This window comes from Haemaphysalis longicornis, unplaced genomic scaffold, assembly GCF_048455015.1.
Source record: "Haemaphysalis longicornis isolate Haplotype H1 unplaced genomic scaffold, Haemaphysalis longicornis Haplotype H1 scaffold_9, whole genome shotgun sequence".
NCBI classification, from domain to species: domain Eukaryota; kingdom Metazoa; phylum Arthropoda; class Arachnida; order Ixodida; family Ixodidae; genus Haemaphysalis; species Haemaphysalis longicornis.
In genome coordinates this window covers 168,431,735-168,456,737 of record NW_027526460.1, presented here as the reverse complement: position 1 = coordinate 168,456,737, position 25,003 = coordinate 168,431,735, and the positions used below count along the sequence as shown (strand labels likewise).

The 25,003-nt window shown below is 50.2% G+C and overlaps 2 protein-coding genes across 2 annotated transcripts in view; one reads left to right on the top strand and one right to left on the bottom strand.

Moving 5' to 3' along the window:
- Smc1 (structural maintenance of chromosomes 1) overlaps positions 1–25,003 on the bottom strand; it is a 102,477-nt gene that overhangs the window by 70,564 nt on the left and 6,910 nt on the right. Inside the window, exons 2-6 of the mRNA XM_077685372.1 lie at positions 23,166–23,242; positions 14,524–14,667; positions 10,482–11,012; positions 5,576–6,474; positions 4,337–4,498 (exon numbers count right to left, since the gene is read on the bottom strand). Of these exons, the coding sequence (XP_077541498.1) occupies positions 4,337–4,498; positions 5,576–6,474; positions 10,482–11,012; positions 14,524–14,667; positions 23,166–23,242 (1,813 nt within the window). The remainder of the gene's footprint in view (positions 1–4,336; positions 4,499–5,575; positions 6,475–10,481; positions 11,013–14,523; positions 14,668–23,165; positions 23,243–25,003) is intronic.
- Positions 11,074–12,124, top strand: LOC144153698 (CLIP-associating protein 2-like). Its single transcript, XM_077685378.1, has 2 exons — positions 11,074–11,719; positions 11,924–12,124. The coding sequence occupies exons 1-2, from the start codon at positions 11,504–11,506 to the stop codon at positions 12,107–12,109; spliced, it is 402 nt and encodes a 133-aa protein (XP_077541504.1). The 5' UTR covers positions 11,074–11,503; the 3' UTR covers positions 12,110–12,124.

The following is a 25,003-nucleotide window of genomic DNA, read 5'->3' as shown; positions in this document are numbered from 1 at the left end:
TTTGCGATTGACAGACAATAAAAGTGGTGACCGGGATACGGGACTTTCGTCCCCGCCGGAACTGGCATGAGCATAAAAATCTGTGCCCTTCAGGCTCTTCTGGAGCAGTTTGGCGCAATTTTCATGCTTTTGGAGCAGCTTGGCGAAGGAAAATGGCATTGTATCAAAAAGGCGCAATGTGCGCAGCTGTCTCACCCCTGTATACACAATAAGAATGAGAAACTACATACGTCCCCCAATTTCCATTATCATTACTGTAAAAATAAAATTTTTGACCAAAGGACACCCCTCTTAAAACTATTTCTTTTAATTTTTAAGTAAATTCTGTGAAACTTGTCAGACTTGCTGCTTTTTTTCCACTGATTTCAAATATGGCATTATTTTTTTAGTTTGTCAATTAGGTCCCGAGATAATTATAGGTAATTAACAATTTTTGGAGGAACAATAGACAAAACTGTGTTGGTAAGAAAACTGTAATCTTTGCATTTTCCAATACTATGAACACTGGTGAGTGCAATAAGACAATCAGTTTTTTGATGCGTCGCTTGGAACTAATTTTACAGCTCATTAAACTTCAGTGTTTGAAGTTGGCACTCAAAATGGCACCTTGCCAGTGTTGCCACCAAGGTTTAATGAGCTGTAAAATTAGTTCCAAGTGACACATAAAAAAACTGATTGTATTATTGCACTCACCAGTGTTCATAGTATTGGAAAATGTAAAGATTACAGTTTTCTGACCAACACAGTTTTGTCTATTGTTCCTCCAAAAATGGTTAATTACCTATAATTATCTCGGGACCTAATTGACAAACTAAAAAAATAATGCCATATTTGAAATCAGTGGAGGAAAAGCAGCAAGTCTGACAAGTTTCACAGAATTTACTTAAAAATTAAAAAAGTTTTTTTAAGAGCAGTGTCTCCCCTTAACAAGATTTTTAAGTCAGTGCGATCAGGAAGGTCTACTGTTTGCAAGGAAGCTATTAGATTATTGCTTTGTAGCCTTCAGGTATAAAAAGAACAAGACAAGTTTCACCTTCCTTTCAACATCAGAAACAGTTTCGTGTCAAAACAAAAGCGAAACTCCTCTGTCTTTTTGGGGGCACCTAAAGGAAACAAAGCAACAATCTAATAGCCTCCTTGCACACAATAGACCTTCCTGACCCCATTGACATAGAAATCTTTTTGAGTTCTTGCCTAACTAAGTTTTCTTGCAGCGACTTTGTGAAGGTCTTGTGAGTTTTATAACTCAAAACATATGAAAAATATTTCTAAGGTGATGCTAGTGTTGTTATTCGAATATTTAGCTACATAAATGGTCTATACAGAACAAGAATAGTTTTACTTGCCCCGTCTGACAAGAGACCAAGGACATCCTTGTGTCCTGTTTACTTGCGCCAACAACCATGTACCGACAGGTGCAGCAAACAAGATTATTTGGAATCTGCCTCCCTCGTTGCCCTAACACTGCTATCGGGATGCAGCAGTGTTTTGAATGAATGAAATGCGTGCCGTGTCCTGTGGGCCACACCGCGTCGATCTCCTCCTCGCGGGAGCTTGCCTGCCCAAGAGAGGACAGCCTTGCGGGGCGCCTGGGAAGTGGGCGACAGGATCCCCGCCCTCCTTCGAAGGCTGGGCAGAAAGGGCAGTGGCCGCCGGTGCAGCAGCCCTTCTGGACATGGACACAGCGGTGCTCACTTGATTGCTCGCTTGAAGGGCCCCTGTCGGGCAAGAAGCGCTTCGACAGAAGATGCTGCACTTTGCGTGCAGGCCAGGGACATGTAGGCAAAGGCCACTCATTTGACACCATTCGGCCGACTGACGGCGTGCAATGAACCAGTTCTTGCAATGTGCGGCTGTGAAGGTGCTGCAAGGTAAGGATCGCAAAGCAACCTGACCAGCTTTCGGAAATGAAATTTTGATTGGCAGCTCTGCATTTTATGTTTTATTCTCACTACAGACACAAAATCCTCTCAAAAGTGAACTTTTCGTCTTTCCCCGGTGATTCCGCTATTCCGGGGTTCGACTGCAATGGCAGCGCTTGCAAGGTGGCTTAGATATTATGCTGCTCAAGTTATCCCACTTCTCCGGCCTCGACAGGCAGGAGAATTGGGCGTTCCTGTTTCACAAAGCATACAAGAACCTTGCACAGCTCAAATAAATGTCCTATTTTGAAATAGTTGATAAATGCACAAAGCAAGTTTTATTTTTCAGGCTATGATAACAGCTTGTTAACAGTTACAAGTGAAAAACCACCTCGCACCATTCCTTCAGCTGCGTGCGAGCCAAAGCGGGAAAGTGGCTGCTATGCGAATCCTCGGTATTCAATGGCGTGGAATGCATGCAGGCAACCAAGTGTGCGCCGCCGCCATATCTGTGGCCAAGCGTCTGTTGCTGGGCGACGTTGTGCACACGGCCCGCAGATCAGGCACCCCTCTTCTCCTCCATGCAACCGTGTGAGTGCGCCCGTGGCCTCTCCGATCGGCTACCGGCGGCGTGCAACAAATCGCGGAGGCCACAGTGCGCCGTCACTCGTTACGTCGGGCTCCGCGGGATGACAGCACTTGTCCGTGCTAAGCACGACTGTGAAATACATGACGGTGTTTCACGTTACGAACTCTTCGCCGAACACAAAGTATTGCGTCGAGTTCACTGTGAGTGCGATTAATAACATCTCTGTTGGCACCACAGTTTATAATCGGATTGGAACGGAGCAGATGACGCACGCCGGTGCCTTTTTTTTCTTCGGCGTGCGGCCGCAGTGGCCCAGGCTACGCCGTGTCCATGGCACATCGGCCATGTCTGTGGCCGTTTCCAGTGTTGCCAAGCGAAGAAATTGACCGCTGAATTTTTCAACGAATACCGTCTATAGTCCACGCGGCGAGTCCAAGCAAAGCATTTGTACCACTTCAATTACAATTCCGCTTTGGGCGACTGCCTTCTGTTGCGGTTCAGTTTTGGCCAAACCAAATCAAGCACTGAACCAGCTCGCTAACCAATTCACTTAGTTCTGTCATTAAACAAACGTGGGGAAAAAACACTCCACAGCTACAACACAAAACCCAAGTTTGGTTCATCCGGCTCTGTCCCAATAAAAGTGATGCAGCTTTAAAGGAGCCATGAAGAGAAAATGCAAGTTGGTTTTATTCGAAAGATTTCGTGTTTTATAGTGCCCCAGCGCTTGTCCGGATACAAACGGTGCTTTATTCACGGAGAAATTAAACAATTTAGGTTAAAATTTTGATTTTCCCGCTCAATCGTGCGTTTTCGTGGTCCCAAGTGACATCACGGGAACCGACCGCTCTGCAGCCTAGAGTACCTTCATTCACGCATCCGCCGTACAGGGTAGAGACACGTAACGCTGGCGCCGCCATGTTCGGTTGGTCGCTCGCCGCCGAAGCAAGTCATTGTGTCAAACCCGCGCTAAAATTATCGCCGCAACGCGGTTTACTGAAGAAGTTAGAATCATATTGTCTGTTTCGCGTTGCTAGGTCTCGTGGGAAACGAAAAGAATAACACGTTGAGCCCGTTGGCCCAATTGCGGCGGCACGGGACCGTTCAAAGGTTGTCTCCACCCTGTACAGCGGTGTTGGTTTGTTCCCGCGTTTCTTTACGTTCCGTAACATAGATGGCGGCACCATACCGTGGCAAGCGTTTGGTTTGTTTTTGCCCGCATTTAAACCTGGCTTGTTTTTGTTCTGGGAGAAAATATTCGTTCCCTAAAGCAGTGCTCGCTCGACAAATGGGGTCACGTAAGACACCGTTGCTTGCGTCAATCGGCCAGTGTCGTCTGAGACAACCCCAAGCCCCGTAGTGCTGTGCAGCTAAACCAAAGCATGCTGTGCGCAGTACGAACAGCAGAACGCATCAGTACTTCTATGTTTACATGTGCTTTCGTAACTTCCACTGTTTGTCCCATCATTCTTATTGCTTTGTAAAGAATGTGCCCTAAATTTAAGCGCAAATCGCTCGTTCGTCTAGTTTGTAAGCTCTACCTAATTTGCGACTGCTTCTGCCAGCCTCCACCAATCGCAGAGCTTAGCCCATGTGACATCACAGGTTCTGTTGCGGGAAATGAGCTGGTGGGTCGCATGACCATTCCCGTTTTTCCTAATTATGTAGCTTATTTGAGCGAAGTTTACGTTAAAAGTGGTGTCAGTATGATTCTAACGAGACAATCTTTTGAATGAACCAAACTTGTGTTTTCTCTTTATGGCTCCTTTAATGCGAAGGCCCACTCGTTCGCTGAAGTGGCTTGCCTTCCTTTTTGCTGGGTCGGAACAGGGCAGCTTGAGTGCGACCACATACCAGAGTGGCAAACACCAGAAGGGCTGCTCACCTCTTGTTGTCACCCAGGTCATAGGCGACACGGCTGGCGTCGTCAGCGGTCTCGCAGACCAGGGCGTTGTTGGTGGCGTACAAGACGGCTCGCTTGATGGCTGGGGGGTCGTACTGCAGCACATCGTACAGCAGCTTCACGTTCTTGGGCTGCGAGATGGACCTGCACGCAGCCCACTTTGTTGACACTCACAAATGGACTTGACTTAAACATGATCACTTGCACGTAATCGACGGTGGCAATGCCTCCCAAACTGAATTCGTGTAAACCATAGACAACGCGCAGCTCAGAACGCTGCCCTGTGGCACGCCATGTTCCTGCACGTGAACCTCTGAGAGCGCTGACCCGACTCAGGCGAAATGTACGGACGATATTTGCACAATTCCAACGGGCACATTTTTACATTAAAATGGCATCTGAAAATACCTGCCTAGTACTACAACTGGACGCAGAACTCAAAACGAAAACAAAGCAGCTCAATACAAAATGGTCAGCCACATTGCTATTGATAATTATCAACAAGCCATCTCCCACTGTCGAGACCGTTTTTTATTCGTATTTTTCTTTTCGCAGGCATTCCGGCATTGTGCTAAAAAAAAAAAAAAGCTGAGTGAATTCGGCAACTGCCAGGCATAAAAAGAAACTCCAGCATCACTATGAGGCTTTGTTCAAAGGCAGAAGAATCGCCTGGCAAAAACGGACAGCATCCCAGCTGCCTGCCAACACAACCTGCAAGTAAACTTTGAAGCACCCATTTCTCAACGGGCATGCCTTGGCCCCCTGTGGCCCACATTTCTGCATGTTGCAGTCGTGCTGAGGCTGTAAAGCGTCCGTGAAGCGCAAAAACACTTTCAGCCCGCACACTGGGCGTCTAGGCAGAAGGAGTGCGCGAATGACGTCAAGAGCCACCTTCACCTGCTCTCAGGGTGGGATTCATAAATTCGCAGCGAATGAACCCACGGTCCGATTATGACAGAAGGCACAAACACCTTCGATATTCCCTGCTTTAGTTCTAATGACAGCAGGTGCTTGACAAGCAACCTAACAGGGGGGAGGACACGGTCCGTCTCAGGGCACTGTGTCACCACCGAGACCTCTGCCCTTGGGCGAGCTGCATTGGCGTGCTCTCTTCAACCAAGCTTTTCTTGTGGTAAATAATTACAGCCAGGGGCCACTTGTTGGCGAGTGATGCCAAAGCCTGCCCCGAGCAACCCACTGCGGGTGGCCGCGCACGCGTACCTGAGGCGCTCCTTGAGGGGCTTGGCGTCGATGTAGTCGAGCGGCAGGAAGGTCTCGGCCTCGAGCATCTGCTCCTTGAGGTACTTGATGCAGGCGCGGCCGGTCTTCTCCGAGTCGACCACGATGGCCTCCATGTTCTTGCCCAGCACCTTGGTGATGGCCACGTTGTACTTCTTGTGGATGGGCTGGCACATGTTGACGAGCCGGTCGTACACGCCCGGGTACAGCTGCTTGAAGTGGTCCACGATCTCGGCCTTCTTGCGGCGCCGCGAGTCCTCGTGCTTGTCCACCTTGGCGTCGCCCAGCTCGCTCATCAGGGCCTCCAGCTCGCGGTTGATGGCGGCCACGCGCTCCTTGGCCGCGCCCACGTCCTGGCTGGCCTCCTGCTCCTGGCGCCGCAGCTCGGCCAGCGAGGCCTCGCTCGAGCGGATCTGCTCGGCCAGCTTGTCCACGCGCCGCACGTGCTCCTCCCGCTCGGCGCGCTTCTGCTTCAGCTTGGCCTGCGTCTCGTGCCGCTTGCGCTGCTCGTTCTCCTGCCGGTCCTGCAGCGACTTGAGCTCGCGCCGCGCCGAGTCCAGGTTCTGCAGGTGCAGCGACGCCTGCCGGCCGGCCTCCTCCTTGAGCCGGTGGTACTCGCGCAGCTGCGACTCCTCCAGCGACACCCCCTCGCCCCCCGCGCCGCCCTCGGCCTCGCCCTGGTGGGCCGCCTCGAACTCGGCCGCCCGCGCCTCCACCTCGGCCAGCTCCCGCTCCAGCTCCGCAATCTCCCCCTGGTGTGTCTCGTCCACCTTGCGCGCCGCCCGCAGCGACTTGCGCGCCGCCTCCAGCTTCTTCTGCATGTGCGCCGTCCGCTCCTTGGCCTTGATGAAGGCCGGCTTGCGCTTGTTCAGCTCCACGTCCTGCGGTCCACCCGCTCACGTTACAATGCAGGGCTGCTGGGCAGAGAGAGACTGCACAATGGACTCGTGCATTGCTCAAATACAGTGATCCCTCGTTTTAACGAAGCCAGCGGGACGGGCAAAAATTTCCTTATAAGCAGTGTTTCGAGAAAAGCTGAAGCATTCGAGCGTTAATTGCGCCACAGCTGTGAGGAATCAAAGCACAATGTATTCAGTGAACCAAAACTTTATTAACTCTTTCGCTACCGCGCCTATCAAAATCGATCAATTTGATCGATACTTTTGGGAGCGCCTTTTCATAGCGTTCCAGGCGTTTCTCGAACAAGTAAAGCTGTTCGGAGTTAGATCAGAAAATGGCCTTTCAAAATCAGTTTTGTTTTCATTTTTGCAACGGAAACGTGATTTTTGACACGCTTTTGAATCACCTGGTTGTGGAAAAGGGGCGTGGTCATCGCGCCTCAAGGCTACCAACGAAGAATGCGTGCAACTCGTAATTACTCTGCACCAGCGCTTGTTTTTTGCTATCAGGGCGTGAATGGGGAACTAGCAAACGATTTTCAATCGTCAGGTTCACGCTCTGACAGTAATAATCCCAGAAATTGGCTGAAAATGTCAAGCAGTGCCTGGTTGCAAAGCTACTTTATGATTTTAGGCAGTTTTATTACCTTTGCGCAAGTTGTCCTAAGTACTGTGGTAGTTCTACTTACCCCAGGACCATTCCCAAACAGTTTACAACAGTTTCGGTTTCGTTTCTGCATCGCGAAATTCATATTTAGCGCAACTACGCAGTTACCCAACTTCAAGGCTAACTGCCATGGCGCCTGAAGCGTCCGCGACTGATCCTCGAACAAAGCACGCCGCTCCTCATTTCCCCCCACCCTAACCCGATTTCTGCGATAAGAACTTCAGATGCAAGTCAAAAGGTCACACCCAGTCGCCAGATATCTGTTCCGCCGAGGACAGCGCTTCAAACCGGCCTTACACTGCCAGCTGTTCGCCTTCCAGTTTCGTTTTCATGCGAGGGTATATCCGGGTGTCTAATGTTGCTGCTTAGTTGAACTGTCTATTCGGACGGAGTCTCTGATAAGTTTTTGTACTGTTTCATTTGAAAAATGTTAGGTGGCGCTGCAATAGAGGAGGCTCGTTGTGCTGATCTTTTTTAGCGCGCGACTGCTACTCGGCCAAAGATCGCAGGGAACAATTCTAGCTCATCGCACCTCATTTTTGCAAGCAAGGCTACAATTGCGAGTAAGAAGATGATAATAAAGCTCAGCTTTATGTTTTGAGAGATAACTGACCGTGAACGACAACAAACATCAGCCACGGCGTTCCGTTTTCAACTTCATGCATGTTTTTTTCTGCATCGCGTGCTTGTCCCAAATATTGTGCTCGCTGTAAATGCAAAGTCAGCCATTGACAAGATGTTTTTACGTTATGTGGGGGCAAATTGGTGCCTCTGGTAACGTCAAAACGCCAGATTTATTCCAAGGAACCACCCAAAATTGCACAGTTTGAATTAGAGGTTGGGCTTCACCGCATGACACGAGCACCGTGCGTGCTAACATTTTTTTTTTATATCTGAAAAACTGTTCCGCGCAAGTCGACATTTTTTTTAGGGTGTGTTTTTGAAATGTTTCCCTGCAAAATGTATATTCTAATTTTTTCTACTACCAGTGGTTTGATATACACAACTCCTTTTTTATCATTTTTTTCGACAACTTGACAAAACTTTTCATTTTGATATTTTTTTTCACAACTATGATATATGAAAACCTTTAAAAAACTGGTGTTATTTGAAAGGCCGTTAAATAATCTGCATTTTGTGCTCCTGCAATTAGTGCCTAAATAATTTTTTAGCAGAAAAAAAAATGTTTTCTTGGACTCCCCAAAATTGGTCAATTTTCTGCGGTAGCGAAAGAGTTAAGGTGCAAAAAAGGAGGCAGCGAGCTTTGGCTGTTTCCAGTTCCTGCTGGGCCTGCTCCAATTTGGCCAAGCATTGCATGACGCTGCAGTCGCCGCACATAAAAGTGGCAGTGGCCACTTTTATAGGGGGCGTGTGGGCTTCACAAAACGCTACAAGAGTTTCGCGCTGGAAAGCGCCGCAAATGCAGTGGCTCGAGTTTGAAGTTGTGTTTGTTGAGCTAAAAAAAACGGTTAACCGCTCATTGTGAGTACTCAGCGCAACCATGAAAACCGGCGGGTTTTGCACAGGGGCTTTGTATTATGACTGGGCTATTTTATCCAGAGCTCTGCAGTCGTTACGCTTGCAACACGAGAGTTTTTAGATGCGACGCTGAGAGCATCTCTTGTCGGCGGCCCTGTCCTTCCTGCGTGCGTCCGTCGTCGTCGGCGTCCGCACTCTCCTCCGCTCACCCCCTCTCCTCTCCGATAACAAACACTCTCTCACGAGGGGCATTGGATTGGATTCGATTGGATTGGCTTGGATTGAATTGGATTAAAATGGACTGTGTTGCGTCATAGCCGCGGCAGACGCACTGGCGCCCGTGCGTGCCCAGGTGAGAGCAAACACTCTCTCTCAACATCTGCGGGTGTGCGGCCCAGCGCGCTCTCACTCCGCCGGTAAGCGGTGCTGCGCATGTGCACTATTCTCTCTCTCCACGGCCTCCTCTCCTTTGGGCGCGCTGCGCATATAACCGGTGTGCCGCTCTCCGGCGACCTTTCGGTCGACAGTTGCTCTCCGCTTGCGCTTGAACCCCCCTCAGCGTCGCATCACACCAGGGTTCCCGCGAGGGGAGGTGGGGGTAATTTTTTTTGGCGCCCTGCTGTTGACGACACTGCTGATTCTATGGAGCGGGTGTCGGCATTCACACACCGTCGTGTCCACGCCATTGACCAATGTCTTGGAACAAAATTTAAGACCCTACTACGCATTTGGACTGCTTGTCGAAAGTCAGATGGGGAGAATCGAGCATGACCGGCTCGAGAAAATCGCCGGGGAAAGACCAGGTTGCGTTGACCAGGTTGCGTTGATAGCCTGATTCGCCGCCGATCGGCAACGCCTCCGCTCGCAACTTCGCTCTAAGCGGGTCAAGCTCTTCGTGCGCTTCGAGTAATCCGACCTAAAATGCATGCGTTTCGGTTGGGACCAAAAGAAATTTCGAATAAAGCGAAATTTCGAGTAAAGTGATTTCGTTATAACCAGGGATTACTGTACATTGTAATGGGACCTAAAAGGATAGTTCAAATACTTGTGCAGGCACAGAAAAAAATGTATTCCAGAATACAGATAAAAGATACTGAAATAATTTCGTTGATTCAATGTTTTCTGTCCCAAAATTACACCTTGGGCTATGCACAAGTTTGAGCTATAGGCGGGTTTTTATGGTATGTGTTTTGACATGCACAAGTTTCCGACATCCGCATGCCCCTGGCCCCAATGGATGCAACTTCAAAGCTGCCGCCGAAATCTAGTGATGAAAGGGCCTCTTCCCCGATGGCCTCTGCACTGACCAACCTTGAGCAAGCAGCAAGCAAGCAAATACAGTGTAGACCATTCACAATGTAACCCCTTATACGTAGTGTGGCACCAGACATAACGCAGGTTCTTGAGACCACCAGTTTGCCTCACAGAGAACTTAATGCATAAACATACTGCGTAGAACATGGTTGCCCATCTGCCGCAGTGGCTCAGTGGCGAAGGCGTTGTGCTGCTGAGCTTAAGGACATTGCGAGTTTGATTCCCAGCCGCCGAAGCCGCTTTTTTGACGGGGGAGAAAAGCAAAAATGCCCATGTGTTTGAGATTTTGCCACATGTGAAAATACCGAGATGGTCAAAATTAATCCGGAGCAGTCCATTTCGGAGAGCCTCATCACCTGTGCAGTGTGCTTTAAACGCCATAATAAATAAAAACGCGGTTTTGGCGGGTTCAGAAAACAGAAAACAAGGCACCCTATAGTTTCTGCTCTGTTTGCAGCCACCTGATAAACGCAAGTGCCCTTGCACATCAGAACTTTGTGCAGATAAGCAATGGGAGAGGCGGACTCACGGCCTCGCGTATCTGCTGCTCGATCTTGGCCATGTCGCGCTGCAGGCGGCCGTGCTCCTTGCGCTTGTCGCGCACCTCCTCCTCGACCTTGTCCTTCTTGCGGACGGCGCGCTGCAGGTCCTGGCCCCGGGCGGCCATGTCCTGGGCCAGGGCGTCCAGCTCGCGCTGCAGGTGGAACAGCTGGAAGGCCTGCGCCAGCACCTGCTTCTCGGCCAGGCCGGCCCTGAGGCGCTGGTACTTGTCGGCCTCCTCCTTCTCCAGCCGGGCCTCCTTCTTCTCGGCCGCAATGCCCTTCTTCTTCTGGTACGAGAACTGCGTGTCCTCCTCCGCCTTGACCATCTCGGCGCGCAGCTGCTCGTACTCGGCCTTGTGCTCGAGCGAGTGCGAGATCTCCTCAAACAGCACCGTGCGCTCCTTGGGGCTCTTCATGGCGATCGTCTCCACGTCCCCCTGGAACACCAGGAAGTTCTTGGCCTTGACGTTGATCTGCAGGCCCTCCAGCCGGCTCAGGTACTCCTCCTGGCTCACCACCTGCAACACAGGCCGCCGGCCCAGTGCCCACCGCCCAGGCTCAGAGCACACGAGACGCACAGTGCTCGCTGCGAGGAGCTGCACCAAAAGGTTCAAACAGTGCGGGCAATCCCCAGAGTGGATTGTGGTGGCGAGGCATTGAACAATGGCTGGCGACAAAGCCGAGGAGCAGGGAATTTAAATTTGCCGCCAAGAAGTGGACCAAGTGGGGAAAGACCGGTCGCCTGGGGCTGAAAGTGAAGAGTCGGCAGGAAGGCTGCAGGCGCACGGACACAGCGGGAGCACGGGAGGCCTCGGAGGGGCATCGGCCTCCCAGTGGCACCCCCAACCTGCCACGCACCGTTTATGCCACGTGTCAGTGCTGGCTACAGGGGTAGGCCCATCCAATGGGGGCACACAGTCCCTTGAGTAGGACTGGGTAGACACTGTAGCGCTCTCTGTTGTACTGCATTGCTGTTCGCCTGTTAGTCTGCTTAACCCTCTCGGGGCCAATGTCCCCTGCAAACGCCTTGACAATGGTCCATGACATACATGTACGTCATGTGCCGAGCATCGTGAAGCACCTGTCCAGCATCCACTGGTCCGACCGCAAGGAGGGCCTGCTGGGCCTGCTGTCAGTGCTGCGGTCGGGGCGCACCCTCTCCCTGCCCGACCTCAAGAAGGTCACCGACATGTTCACCAAGATGTTCATGGACCCCCACACCAAGGTACTGGGGCACATTTACAGCTGCCACCGTAGTAGTGGGCCTGGCCCGTGAAGCCTGTTGCTGGCGTATGCATCGTGTGCGAGAACATATGTTGTTAATTAAGGGCGTTGCAGTGTGTGTTTGGCGTGTGGGCAGTTGGTGTCGGTATGCTGATCCACTCGAGCCAAGTGCCTTGCGCGCCCTGCTGCTGCCCTTGCAATGCAGGTGTTCACGCTCTTCCTGGAAGCCCTGGGAGAGCTGATCCACGTCCACCACTCGGACCTGCACAGTTGGCTCTATGTCCTGCTCACGCGCCTGTTCATGAAGACTGGCACTGACCTCCTCAGCTCCTTGCAGACCAAGATTCAAAAGATTCTCTCCATCATCCTCTCCATCGGCTTGCATGTTTAAACAGCCCGCCTTTTTCGATCATTTCTCTCGCTTGACACGCACTGCCACACAGCGGAAATACATTAAATTTTTTTATTGTGCCCATGGCTAGTTTCAGTTTCGGCCTTCGGGCACTTCCTGCTTCTTGCAACCACGAAACTGATGATTTTTTACAAGTCCTACAAGGTTGTTTTTTTTCTTGGCTTACCCATGAACAAGCCGCGTGTAGTAACAACACAAAGAATTTTTTGTCACTTTATGGTCACCTTAAGAAAACCACTGTAAAAACCCACGTATAATACGTGGTTCTTCCTCAATTTTACAATGTAAAATTTGTGCTATCACCATCAATACTCGTAGCGGAGAGTGTGCCATCTTGCGGCGGCGTCGGCTGCCTGCTACTTCCCTCAGCTGGCGCCATTTCGACCCCACAAAGGATCAGCACGCCCTTTGCAAGTCTGCCACAATGTCGGGGCCACGGAGGCGGTACTCTGCTGCCTTTACAAGAAAAGCTACTTCACCTGCCGAGAGCATCAGAATTGCGCCGCGGACGCCCGTTCGGCAACACCGAAGGCAGCATTCACGGCTGTAGAAAGCAAAAGGAGGGTAGCAAGCTTCCATGAGCGTAAAAACAGTCTTTCCCGAGATGGAAAAGGACTCAATTGGCTTCATGCAATGCCAATGCGCTGCTTATTTGGCTGTCAACATCAAGCTGCTGCAAGCAAAGGCATGAGAAATTGACTGGGAGAAAGGCATTCCGCAGAAAGGCTTCAACGCCAGCGAAAACTGGGTGTCAAGTTATGTGTGCCGCACTGGATTTTGTTTACGTTGGCGGGCGTCAGTGTCTTAAAAACACCCTGAAAGCTACGAAGAACAGCTAGTGGCTTTTCAGCGGCATGTGATAAGGCTGCAGAAGAATGCTGACTTCTGGCTAGGCCAGATTGGCAACGGCGATGAAATGCCAATGTACCTCAACATGCCGTCAGTGCCCACAGTACAAGGGAAAGGCTCCAAACAAGTTTACACGAGGTCGGCTGGCTGTGAGAAAACGAGGGCCACCGCGATGCTGTCCTGCATGGCGGATGGTCACAAGCTCCCGCCCTACATAGTAGAGGCCTTTTTTTTACCTGAACTGGCTGCACTAGTGCAAGCAGTGCAGCATATGTTCATTTTTTTTACTAATCGATATCCCCATAGCACTTTGCACTGATCTGCATGACACTGCACTAATCTGCACCAGTTCAGGTAAAAAAAAATGCCCCTAGTGTTCAAGCTAAAGACGCTACCGAAAAATGAAATTCCCAAAGAATATTGTGCGTTGCCAGGAAAAATGGTGGATGGACGAAGAACTGGTTCAAGAATACGCCGCACTCTCAGAACTTTTTAATTAAAAGCTTCATACGTTTCACCTAGGATGCTTTACAGAAATTTCGAAATTGAGAATACAGACTGCGAGGCAACAGGTCTCGTTTATCAACTGATTCGATAACAAGGAAACGAGAGTAGTTGTCTGGCTTGGGAAGACTGGTAGTAGGGAGTGGAGGGAAGGATCCTTCGGTGCGGCCCTTTTTCAGCTACCGATCAGGTTTGCTTTTCCTGGAAGGGGGGGTAAATTTACCGTGAGGCATATAAAAAATGCATGGGAGGGCCAGTAAGGTGCCAGGACTCCCTGCCTGCCCAGCGGCTGAAGCTTGGCCAGGGCTCCAGCGACCATTGTTCGAGGCTTCTTCCCTCCACCTTTCAACCCACTGCCGCGATTGGTCACAGCTGGAGTACGGGGTTCAGGGTCCCCGTTGTTGCCACTCGCCATTGCCATGGATTCAAGAACTCAAGGGGTGTGGGAAAACACATGACCTGAAGTCGTCAGGAACACAAAACAGAACGCTTTTTAGTGCCCCTAGTATTCAGCTGGGAATGCAGTGGGGTTATGAAAAATGCCTGCTGGAGAGCACGCAACTGAAGCCCCGAAAAATGGCAGCTGGGAATGCAGCAGCAGCAGCAGGAAGCCCCACATTTGCCACGGGGCCACACCTGCAGGATTATGGAACCGAAGGCCTCTTCCAAATGAAACGGGGAACTCCACACTTCCAGCTGGAAATTCAGCTGGAAAACCCCGTGTTACACAGGAAATTTTTACCCATAGTTTCCACCTTCGACATTTCCCGGGTGGAACAAACTTCCAGCTTCTTCGAAGTTGACAGAAAAATGCTGCTTTTATTCATTTCCCTTCTCACTGTGGTGTCAGGTAATAACCACAGGTGTGGCGCAAGCTGCAAGAACTTGTCTAATGTCCGTTCAATGACTTCTTCGGCACAGCAGCAGACACTGGCTACCAGCCTCAATCGCTCGACGTGCACAAATCCCGTGTGCAGCGCAGCAGCAGTGGAGCCCCCCCTCGGCTGGGGTCGCAGGTGAGCGACGCACAGCGCACCCACCTGGGTGTCGATGCGGAACTCGGAGGAGGAGTGGGCGACCACCCGGGTGAAGCGTGTCTCGGTGCCGTCCTCGTGGCAGTAGACGGCGGTCACGTGCGCCCGAGAGGCCACCGGAGCCCCGATGGGAGCCCCGTGCACCAGGTCCTGCAAGGAGAGGCCATCTGACACGCCGAGCATCAGATCCGCAGTATGGTTGATAAAGCGCCTGTGAACAATGGGACCCCCCCCCCATTTGTTCCTGGTAAAGATTATGTTTGCAATTTGAAGGCTAGGCAGGACTGGTGTCACTAAATAGAGCCGTTCTTGCCAAAGACGCCGAGAGCGTGCGCCCGGCTAGGCAGAACCCAGCATTTGCCACCATAGAAGCCGAGCGTAGTGCCGGCAACAGTGGCCGTTTTGGCGTTTATCAGAGTTGCGAGATTGCCGCATCTACTGCCTCACCGTTAACTCCGACTGGGCCATTGGTAACAACACTACCACAAAGATGCAGCAAAACGGCGTCTTTGGACACACTTCTGCTGCTGAAAGCTATCACACGCGTTATCTTTGGTTCACATTCGGAACGGCATCAATCGCGCTATAGTGTACTGGAATTGGGAAGTGTGTCGTCCGCAGGGCCAAACAATGGCAGCGCACGGGTCACTGCCACGATGAAAATCGCGGCGGGCCGGTAGGAGCACCACCAGCAAGAGGGATGCTACGGCGGCTGCATCAGCTAAGGTGGCTGGCCTAACAATACGCTGCATGTTTTGTTGTAGGTGCACAGTGGTTGAAATTTCTACCCATTTTTTAGAACGTATAACCAATAATGTGCTCATTCTGTGCTGGTGCAGTGGTGACCTGAACCAGTGGGATGGCGGAACAACGGTGGGACAAGTGAAACCGCACGTTTTGTGCGGTTTTTGTTCTGTTCCAGCTGACGCTGATAAATGCGAAGCATGTTGCCGAGCTGACAGAGACCTAGACGACAAAAGTTTGCGACCTGCACTTTGAGTCGCAGTTCATTGAGCGGGCTTTCAAAACAACTATTAATGGTGACAGCCAGGCTAAAACGAGGGCTAGTTGGTTATACATCTTCTTGAAGCGCGCTACACAAGGACGGGACGAAGCGCGATGGCAAAGTTGCCGAAATCTCACGCAATCGCCCGCAGCTGGCCGAAGCTGCCTTGCCAACCACCTTCCCCGGGACCAGCTGCTCCCTGTGCCCAAGCGAAGCAGAAAGAGGCACCCACAAAGCTCGCAACCGCCCATCCAGGATCTCGAGACAGCGGGTCTGAAAACGCCTCACGGATGGTCAGAAATTCACCTGCCTTGCTCACGAGGCCCTTCTCTGTACGCACAGTGTGACGAGCACGAGAAAGATGTTAACAGCTTTGAAGAAGCTTGTAAAAATCGATGTGCGAAGGGAAGGAAACGCTGCTACCGTTGAACTGCACTTGCAAGGAAGAGAGTGGCAACGGCAGCAGATTGCAACGCGTGAGGAAGCGGAAGCATTGCTGGACCATGCAGGAAATTCAGTCTCTGTGGTGGTGCCGGTCTAGAACCTTTGTCTGGCGAGTGCTCGTCATTCACTGGAAAGTTCTTCTCAAAGAACTGCACAGTCACTGTCTGCACCCACTGCAAATATCCAAGGAAGCTTGTCCTGAACCAACTCTCCAGGTGAAGGCACAACAAGATGAGTGTGCCAAGACGAATGTTCATCATAGTCTTCAAAGAATGAAGGCTAAGTTCACCAAAATGAAAATGACCCTGAGTCAAATGAAGGCAAAGAATGCGCGAGTAGCTTGAGGAAATGCTGTTTGAAAAAAATTAAGGGCCGTGTGCAGAAGCAACAAGCTGCCGTGAGGACTTGCTATGAAGCAGCTTGCCGGAATCAGAAATCAGAAAAAGGAATGACCAGTCATGGCTGTTGGAACGCATATTACAGTCGAACCCCGCTACAACGAACGCCGCTTCAACGAAATATTTCCAATTCCCCGTCAGCTAGCCATAGAAGTCAATGCAACAAAGTCCTCGCCACAACGAACCATTTGTCTGGCTTGCTTTCGCTTCAACGAAATTTTAGATGATTTGGGCTGGGTTCGAACAATTATTTTACAATAAAATAAGCATAGCGCCAGCTATCTGTAACTTTTTATACATTCAGGACGCTTAGTTTCACCGAAAACATGCGCGTTGCGACCACACCGCCACCCAAAACAAAACAAAAAATAACTCATAGGCGCACGCCATTGCTTGATGGTGATAACGATGTGGCTGGCCGTCTTTACACGAGGCGCAGGCCCGCTTCGCCAAGGCGGAGCCCCAGAGCTACAGCCAATCCGTATCCAGTTGAAATTGCATGAATGTGCTCCGCTGCTGGCGCGGTGCCGTCATGTATGCGTTGTGAGCAGCTGTCCTTGCCGTTTTCCTTCTACCATTCTTCACAGCCAAGAGCGAAAATCATGTTTGCGTGTTTGGTCTTGAAGCCTAGTCATCCTATCTTAGTCGCGGGCGCGCGGTCATGTTAAATGCAAGCGCGCGCGTCTTGCCTGCCAAGGTCAGTAGCTTGCTGTTGCCCTGTCAGAGGATAAGATAATGGCACTGCTCCTGCCACAAGCGAGACGGGGGCTTCCGCCTGCCTAGCAGTTATCTGCAAGTAATCAGCTTGGTGGGCACGCCTTGTTGTACAGGGATACGTTTTATCTTCACCCCCCTCCGTAACGCGTTCTTTGGGTGGTGAAAAAACAGATAACCATTGGTATGTTTGTTATCCAAATAAACATGAGTTCTTGCGCATCACTCCTTTTTCTAAACATTGTATTATGCTGCCAATGTTGCGGAAACGTACGGGGCTATTTTTCTGGCCTTTCCGTGATGTATTGAGGCAGATTTCGCCTCAACGAATTTTCGCTTCAACGAAATTTTTCGCACGTCCCATCAATTTCGTTGTAGCGGGATTCGACTTATGTGGATGCAGAGCCCCAAGCTCTACAAACATGTAATGAAAGCGTCAAGACATGCTGACCTTGCCGCCTGGCCGCACCTGCCTCAACAAAGCTGCGCAACATTTCCCAAGTGGCTCGGGGTTCAACCCAAATGTTTTCACAGCCTTGAAAGAAAAAGGTCAAAGAACTAGATGATTTCAGTTGGCACGCGGTTGTCATCTTCGACGAAATTAAGCTGTCGGAGCACATCAACGTAAAACCTGCTGGTCTGCCTTTGTCTTAATGTATCAGCAATGATTCATTGAATCTTGTATAAATTCATATTGCCTGCAGTCTTAGCAATAGTAGCATGTGCTGAAGTGGCCCAATGTCTTTTCGCGTAGTTCGTAGTTGCACATTTTCAGTGTTCGGAATGTCTTTTTATTTTTTTCACTGTGTCGAACGCAGGCTGCATTGACGGCTTCGTTGACCTGGCTTAATTTGAGGATGAGAAGTTCGGCAAAGAACTTGCTGACCATGGCCTGGTGATTGTGTTCCAATCATTTACAGGTACAGCATTGAAATTACAGCCCGAGCATCTATTCTATTAGAAACTTGCTGCCATAACATAGGCTTTTCATCTAGTTGGAGAAAGAACTTGCCATATACAGGGGTGATCCAGCCATTGGAACTATTGGAGCAATTTTTGGAGCTGAAAAAATGTTATTTTGGAGCACTATTGTATCAGAGCTTGATTTTGGAGCAGCTTGGGAGCAGCACAAAACTTATGTTGCAGCTTCATTTATCTGGAGATAAAGAAGGCTGGCAACCATTCAGGCAACGCTAATTACTTCCCCACAGTTGTACTCTGAAGCTGGTAACTAAAGCACCAAAAATGTGTGCCCCCACAGCCTTTAGACACCGCTGCAAGTGAAGCAGATGACAAGCGTTTCTTTAACTTAAAAAAAAAAAACACCAAGTAATCATTACAAAGACTTACTGATACCAAAAGGGGGCCCATTTTATTTACAATAAAATTATTTCACTATCTCAAACATATTGCACTGATTTGTTGCTTGTTGCCGTTTCGTTCAGTTCATCCAGTTCATCGAGCTCGGAGGGTCCGGCTCGACAATATTTAGACAGAAAATATTGCACTTCACACACATCACACCATACTATTGCTTCTTGCTTGCCTTCTTATTAAGTTCATTCAGCTCGGAGAGGGTGTGGCTAAAGGCAGAGTTGCCTTCTGCTAATGAAGCCTGCCCTGATGAAATAAAGTTTTCAGCCCTTTTCAGCAACGCACGGCATGAGATCCCCTTTTCTTCCAAATTCCACCTGAGCCGCTTTTCATTGCCGACATCAGCACCACATTCCCGGCCACTCAGGCGGTGGATAAGAGCAATATGAAGGGGCTTTATTTTCAATACCGTCACGCGGAATGAAAAAAAAAAAAAAGAACAAAAAACAAAAACAAAGAGAAACCCGCTGCGAAAATCCCAAACGGCAAGTTGTTTAAACTTACGCTGATGCAGTTTTGGCTAGTGCTACTCCACTGCAGTAGCCCTAAATATAAGGCCGCACAGTAATAAAACGATTCGCCGCGAGCGCAGAAAAGAATAGACTCTCCTGTGTGCATCTTGTCACGAGTGGCCGAACGCCAATCGCTAGTTTTCTACAAGCGATACACATGAAGTAATGCTTGTTTGCAGCAGTGCGGGAAACCACTCCGTTGCGGTCCACGCCACCGGAGTGTATGCATGCTGACTTGCCGAATCACCATCTCTGCTCCGAAGCGGCACCGTGGCTGCACTATTGCTGCACTGTGGCTGCACCATGAGCAGAGCTCGGCTGGGGCGACCGAATAATCAAGCGCACCGCTTCCTCCAAGTTGCCAGCCTAGGAACCATCGTGCTGGTTAGCGGCAGAATGATCGTCTCTCGCCTCAGCTGGTTTGAGGGGACAACTCTCGGCCGAAAGACCTGGTTCAAGCGGTTCGGAGCATTTGGCGCAAGTAAAACACCACTGGGCGCAGCAGGGCGCAGGAGAGTACAATTGTAGCAAAATGGCGCAAATGGCGCAGCTGGATCACCCCTGCATATATATTTTATGGCGGCTGAGGATTTATGCTCCATTGGTTTGGATTTTCGTTTGAGGAAGTCAGACGCAGATCCTGGGTGCCTTCGCCTCCAAAAGTAGCATAAAGGCAGATGTGCTGTGCCCGAAGCCACGTTACTGTGCGCTTCACATTGATGGTGTCACCTGTGACGGAGCCACTTGGTGACCGCACCATGTGGAAGATTTTCGGCACAAAAAGCAAGGCAACTTTTATCTTTATGTGCACATCCTGACAGCCATAACCAAGCTGTGTCATGTGTGGGCGTTGCTTAAATAATGGGTACGCTGCAATACAGCTGAAACACTTTTGTTATGCTCTTATTTTAATCCCCTTCTGCAAACGCAGGGTCTGTCAAACTGTCCTCACCCGGTGAATGACACCCCACTTGGTGAAGAATGTTCAAAACGCATTTCTGCAAACTGGCTTCGAGTCCACGCTGACTTTATCAAGGCAGCCTGGAAGGAGGACAACCAGAATGCGACTCTGAAGGTCATGCCTCGAATTAGTCCAGTGCACCTTTACCCGAATTCTTTTGGAAAAAATTAGGGGAAAGGGCTCTTTTTTTACAGGAAACACATTGGAAAGGTCTTCAGCAAGTGAAACGGAAGCATTTATAATGAGAATGTCAAAATTAACCAAAATTATGACCTCGCGCATTCCATGAGCCGCCCTCCTAAAGGTGGACTCTTCTGATTTTTATTAAAAGAGTTCCTCGGCTTTTTGCACAAGTGGCAGGCACATGGAAAAGACGTTAAAAGTGGCTTCTTGCGTACCAACACAGCCGTGTCACTTTGCAGTCGACATTGGATCTTGTCCGATACCTGTCTTCGCAGCGTGGCGTTAAGCATGCGCTGGCATCGAGGCTAAGCCGGGAGAAGCTGGAAAACCTATTCGGTACTGTGGGGGCAATTTAATGGTGCCAATGACCATCCATGCCGGCCCAGTTTTTGGCAACAATAAATGCACTAGTGTTTTACAGCCTTGCCAAACCACCAAAGGGGGGAAATTGCAGCCCGGAGGTTGTTAACGCGCTGCCTGCTCATGCGAATGCTGAAACCAGCCATCATTCCAGTCCAGTCCACTTGACCTGCTTTTAGACGAAGGAAAGTTCGATGATGATGAAGAAGCTTTGACCATCCTGCCCCCAGAAGGCCACCCGCCACAGTTCGAGTCGCCTGGTCCATTATGCCGCAGGCTATGTGGCCCGGAAGGCCAGGCAAAAAACTGGGCTTTGCACCGAGCATTTGACCACCGGCAGGGCACCCGCAAAGTCAGACGCCGGAACGGAATCGATCCATCAGTTTGACCGTGGTGGTCTCCTTTACCCGTCTTCTGGTTTGGCACAGCTCGCTACTACACTGGACGAGTCATTACGGTTTTCTTTTGGTCCCAGGAAAATCGACGCAGCCAGCATGTGTGACTTCGCAGCATTCTTGCACAATGTGGAAATTCCTACACTTGGGTGTAGCAAGCATGAAAAGGACCTCACACTGGCCATCGTGAAGTTTTATGTTTTGCTTCGTTTTAGTTTTTATGCACAGGCATTGAACCAAGACAGAAGCACTAAAAGCTACCAGACAACGCATTTGAAAATGAGGAGGCGCAAATAACTACAGACAGGGCCCAAAATTTCCAATTGTCCCGTTCACTTTCCTCCTCTTTCTTTGCGTGCACTTGGCCCTATTTATCATGCTTTCTTGTGCAGTGGGTGTTCCTTTGCACTTACTTTATTCTATGACATTTTTATTGTTTTCATAACCTCGGACTTTTCTTTACATCATCTGATGTTATGTACAAATGAAAAATGTTTTCTTCAGCTTGGCATACTTGTGTTTTCATTGACTTTTCTTATGCCTCATGTGTTAGAATTTGTTGCTAATATTTTCTTTTGTACTTTGATTCTTGCGTTCGCCCATGTTGCGTTCACTTGCTCTTGCTTGAACAACCTGATGTCCACGCTTTCTTTATACTCCAATTCATTTTTGCTGCTGCTATTCTGGCAATATGTAGGACAACAGGAAGTTATTTTTGTTGTAAACATTTGGATCGACTTGTTTCTTTCTTCTTTATTTTGTAATTTTGGTCACGAATGACACCCGGAAAAATGGTTTGGAAATACAGCATGCAACTTGCTTCAGCAGTTGTTTATTACTCTGTGCCTCTGCGATCGTATCGCTAATGTTGTCCAGACCTTCGCGCTTCACCCCATTGCCACTGCGCTTTTAATGGGATGATATAAACCCAATTAGATAATTCTTTAAAGTGTTCGAAAATATGCTTCCGTAAGATAAGCTGTCTTCGAATATCAGAAGTACAGCGGACACAGTCCCCTTGTGCTCGATAGGTTTTTGCTACTCCGGGTGCTACAACAGACTTGACCCCACAGGCTGAAACAAGCGTGCTGCTCTGCCCTCCTCAATGAAGGTAACACGTAACCTAGAGGCTGAGCTAATGCATAAAAACCCGGGGATGTCCCGTGAGATGACCTTGCTGAAAACGACTAAGGATAAAGTCGCTGAGGTTCCTTGAGATTGACCGCAACTACAGCGCCCAGCATCGTTCCTGATTCTCCGAGCGACATTACAAAATCACCATAAGAGAGGGGAAAGATGCTAATTATCCGTGAACAGCATGCTTACCGCATGCGAGTGCAACGTGCTTTTCTTTCCATTTGGGGCACACAGTCTGAGGGCAAGAGTCAGAAGAACTCTGGCTGCATCCCAACGGCGTGCGCTTTGCAAAGCAGCGAAAATTTCCCTGCCGCCACAGACTAAGCGAGGCGGGCAGCCTCAGCGGTGACTGCTCCGCGCGCCGCGAGATGGCACTGCATGCAACAGGGATGCTGTTGGGAGCTGTTTGGGAGAGGAGGGTGCCATTACTGAGGCGACCCATCTTGCACCCGCACAAGACACACTTCCCAATACACTATAGTCAAGCGCAGCCGCAGTGCTGGGAGGACAAACCTACCGGAGTTGAGCGACTACGACGCATAAACAACAAAATGGCGGTGCCCAGGAATCATCGCCATGTAAACAAATGTCCTGTAATGCCAATTGCCACCTCATGCTTCTTGGTGGTGCCTTAGGGGCGGACGCCCACCACACAAACACGATGCTGCGATGTCCGAGTAATCGGAGGGAGTGGCCACTGCTTGATATGCTTTGTTTACCACCTCAATTATTTCGTTAATGTTTTCGATAACCATAGTACTTGGGACAAAGCAGTGAACCAAACTGGTTTTTCGTCTTCCTGCCCCCTTTCACAATGTGCTGCGTGTTCAGCCACCACTTGGATCCTGCAGTACATGGCGTTACTGGTACCCCGTGAAGGCTATTGCAGTGAACATAAATCCCTCACGAGTGCTAGGTCTGCTCATGTGGCTTGAATGTGACAGCAGTCTATCGCCTCAGTCGCTCAGTTTCAGGCACGGCATGTGCAATAATTCTGCCACAGGGGACTTTTGCCCTAAAAGACTCGTCAACCTTACTTCCCCCACCCCATACCCCCCCCAGTAGAAAGTGCTGCCAAAGCACAGGGCGCTGCCACTTGCGCCTCCTCCTCTCGCTTTTTTCGTCCACTCTTACGGAGAGGCCCCCCCCCCCATTGGCACTCACGCTGAGCTTCTTGACACGCAGGCTGTTCTTCTTCTCGCCCAACACGAAGCTGATGGCGTCCATGAAGTTGGACTTGCCTGCGCACAAACACACGCAGGGAGTCACACCCTCCTCTGCACCACCCCGCACACAGAGGAACCACAACACTTGTACACCCAACACTTGTACACCCGACTTGTACAACAACATGTGCACCCAAATGCGAAACACGCGATGCAACAAGGCTGAGCGATGCCCACTCGATAACACCCGCATTTCCAAATTCCTGTTGGCGTCATACAATAAAGCCCGTCCCATTACGACTAGAATGAACACGTCCCCTTGGATTGGTATGAGCTTACACTTTCAGATCCAATACACTCCAGAAACCTTCCCTCCCTTTTTTTGTACATCCCAGTCTTGTCTATCAGCCTACTTCCAAACATTCTAGACACACCTTCCCTCGTGACACGGTTGGCAGACCTGAATACCCCCAAAGAGCTGTGTGAGTCACGTGCCTTAATGGCAGCAAAAGAGCAACGAAAAACGCCCACCAAGCAGGCAGTACTTTGCCTTCCCAGTGCCATATCCCAACAGCTCTTGTCCAGCAACTCTTTAGCACACACAGTGCCCTGCAGTTTGTTACTGGGAACAGCAGCAGTGCTGATGGAGAACTCTCTCCTCTCCCCTCACAGTGGCCCGCACTAATATCGGACGACACGGGCACCGTCTAACAACTGCATTTTTATTAGGAAAATGCAGGTTATCTAAAGGGACACTGAGGGCAAAGTACAAGTTGCTCTAGGTCGATAGATTAGCTTACCGAGAACCTGAACACACCACTCGTACGCGTGGCTTTCCTCAAATGCAGCAGAAAACATGAATACAGGTGTTGCCACCCCCGGGCTATATTGGACAACGTACACCGGAAGTAATTAAAACTGCGAGGCCTATTTTGACGGTACACCTTGCAGGAACCCATCAGTGCTAGAACACGTGCTTTTGTGTATGTGCTAGCGAAAGTGGCACGACTGGCGTATCCTTATGATGACGGAGTGTGCACGGTGGCCCCGACAATGGCTTACAAGGGCCCTGCCCCGGGGGGGGGCTCTCTTTTTCGCAGCTGCAACTGCACCGGACACCGTAGAGCACAAGCTACGGACATGCCTGGGCCTCCCGCAAGGTCCACCTCCGCATGGCCACTGCCGACAAAAGACCGGCAACCTCAGCTGAGGGCACCCAGAGCAGCCACTTTTGTCATGAATGTTGGGCCGGACCGCGATGAATCCACTCTTGCAAACACACAAACACCAAATATATGAACATGGGAGACGTATAGAGCAGGAATGGAATCGAGGGAAATGAGGAAGGGAAACGCGTTGTGTGACTAGTGATTTCTCGGCAATTCAGGCCCCTTTCAGCCCTGAATCAACGCTTCACTTGAAACCGACTTGCCTTCAGTGCCCCTTCAAGCCAAAATGGAGGAATCGACCATAAACGCACACGAGCCCCAATGCTTATCTGACTGCACGAACACCTACACAGGTGGTCTGTCTAGAAGGGCCACCGCAGCATCCGTTAGCACAACCACCAGGCGGCTCAGGCACGTCTTCCCTTTTCGCAATCTGGTGTGCTTGGGAAAACCCTCCGGTCCTCTGGCTGTAGCACCCGATCACAACCACTGTCAAGACTGAACTCGGGCGTGCAGCCAGGCAGTGCAGGGAAAGGTGCAAAGACCCCTGAGACAGAGCGTTCTGAAATGAACGTTCAAACATCGTCCCACCTGGCCCATACTTGCCACCGTGCTCTACGCAGCACTTTTCACCGCCAGCACCTGGCTCGCTCCTGTCGATACTCGC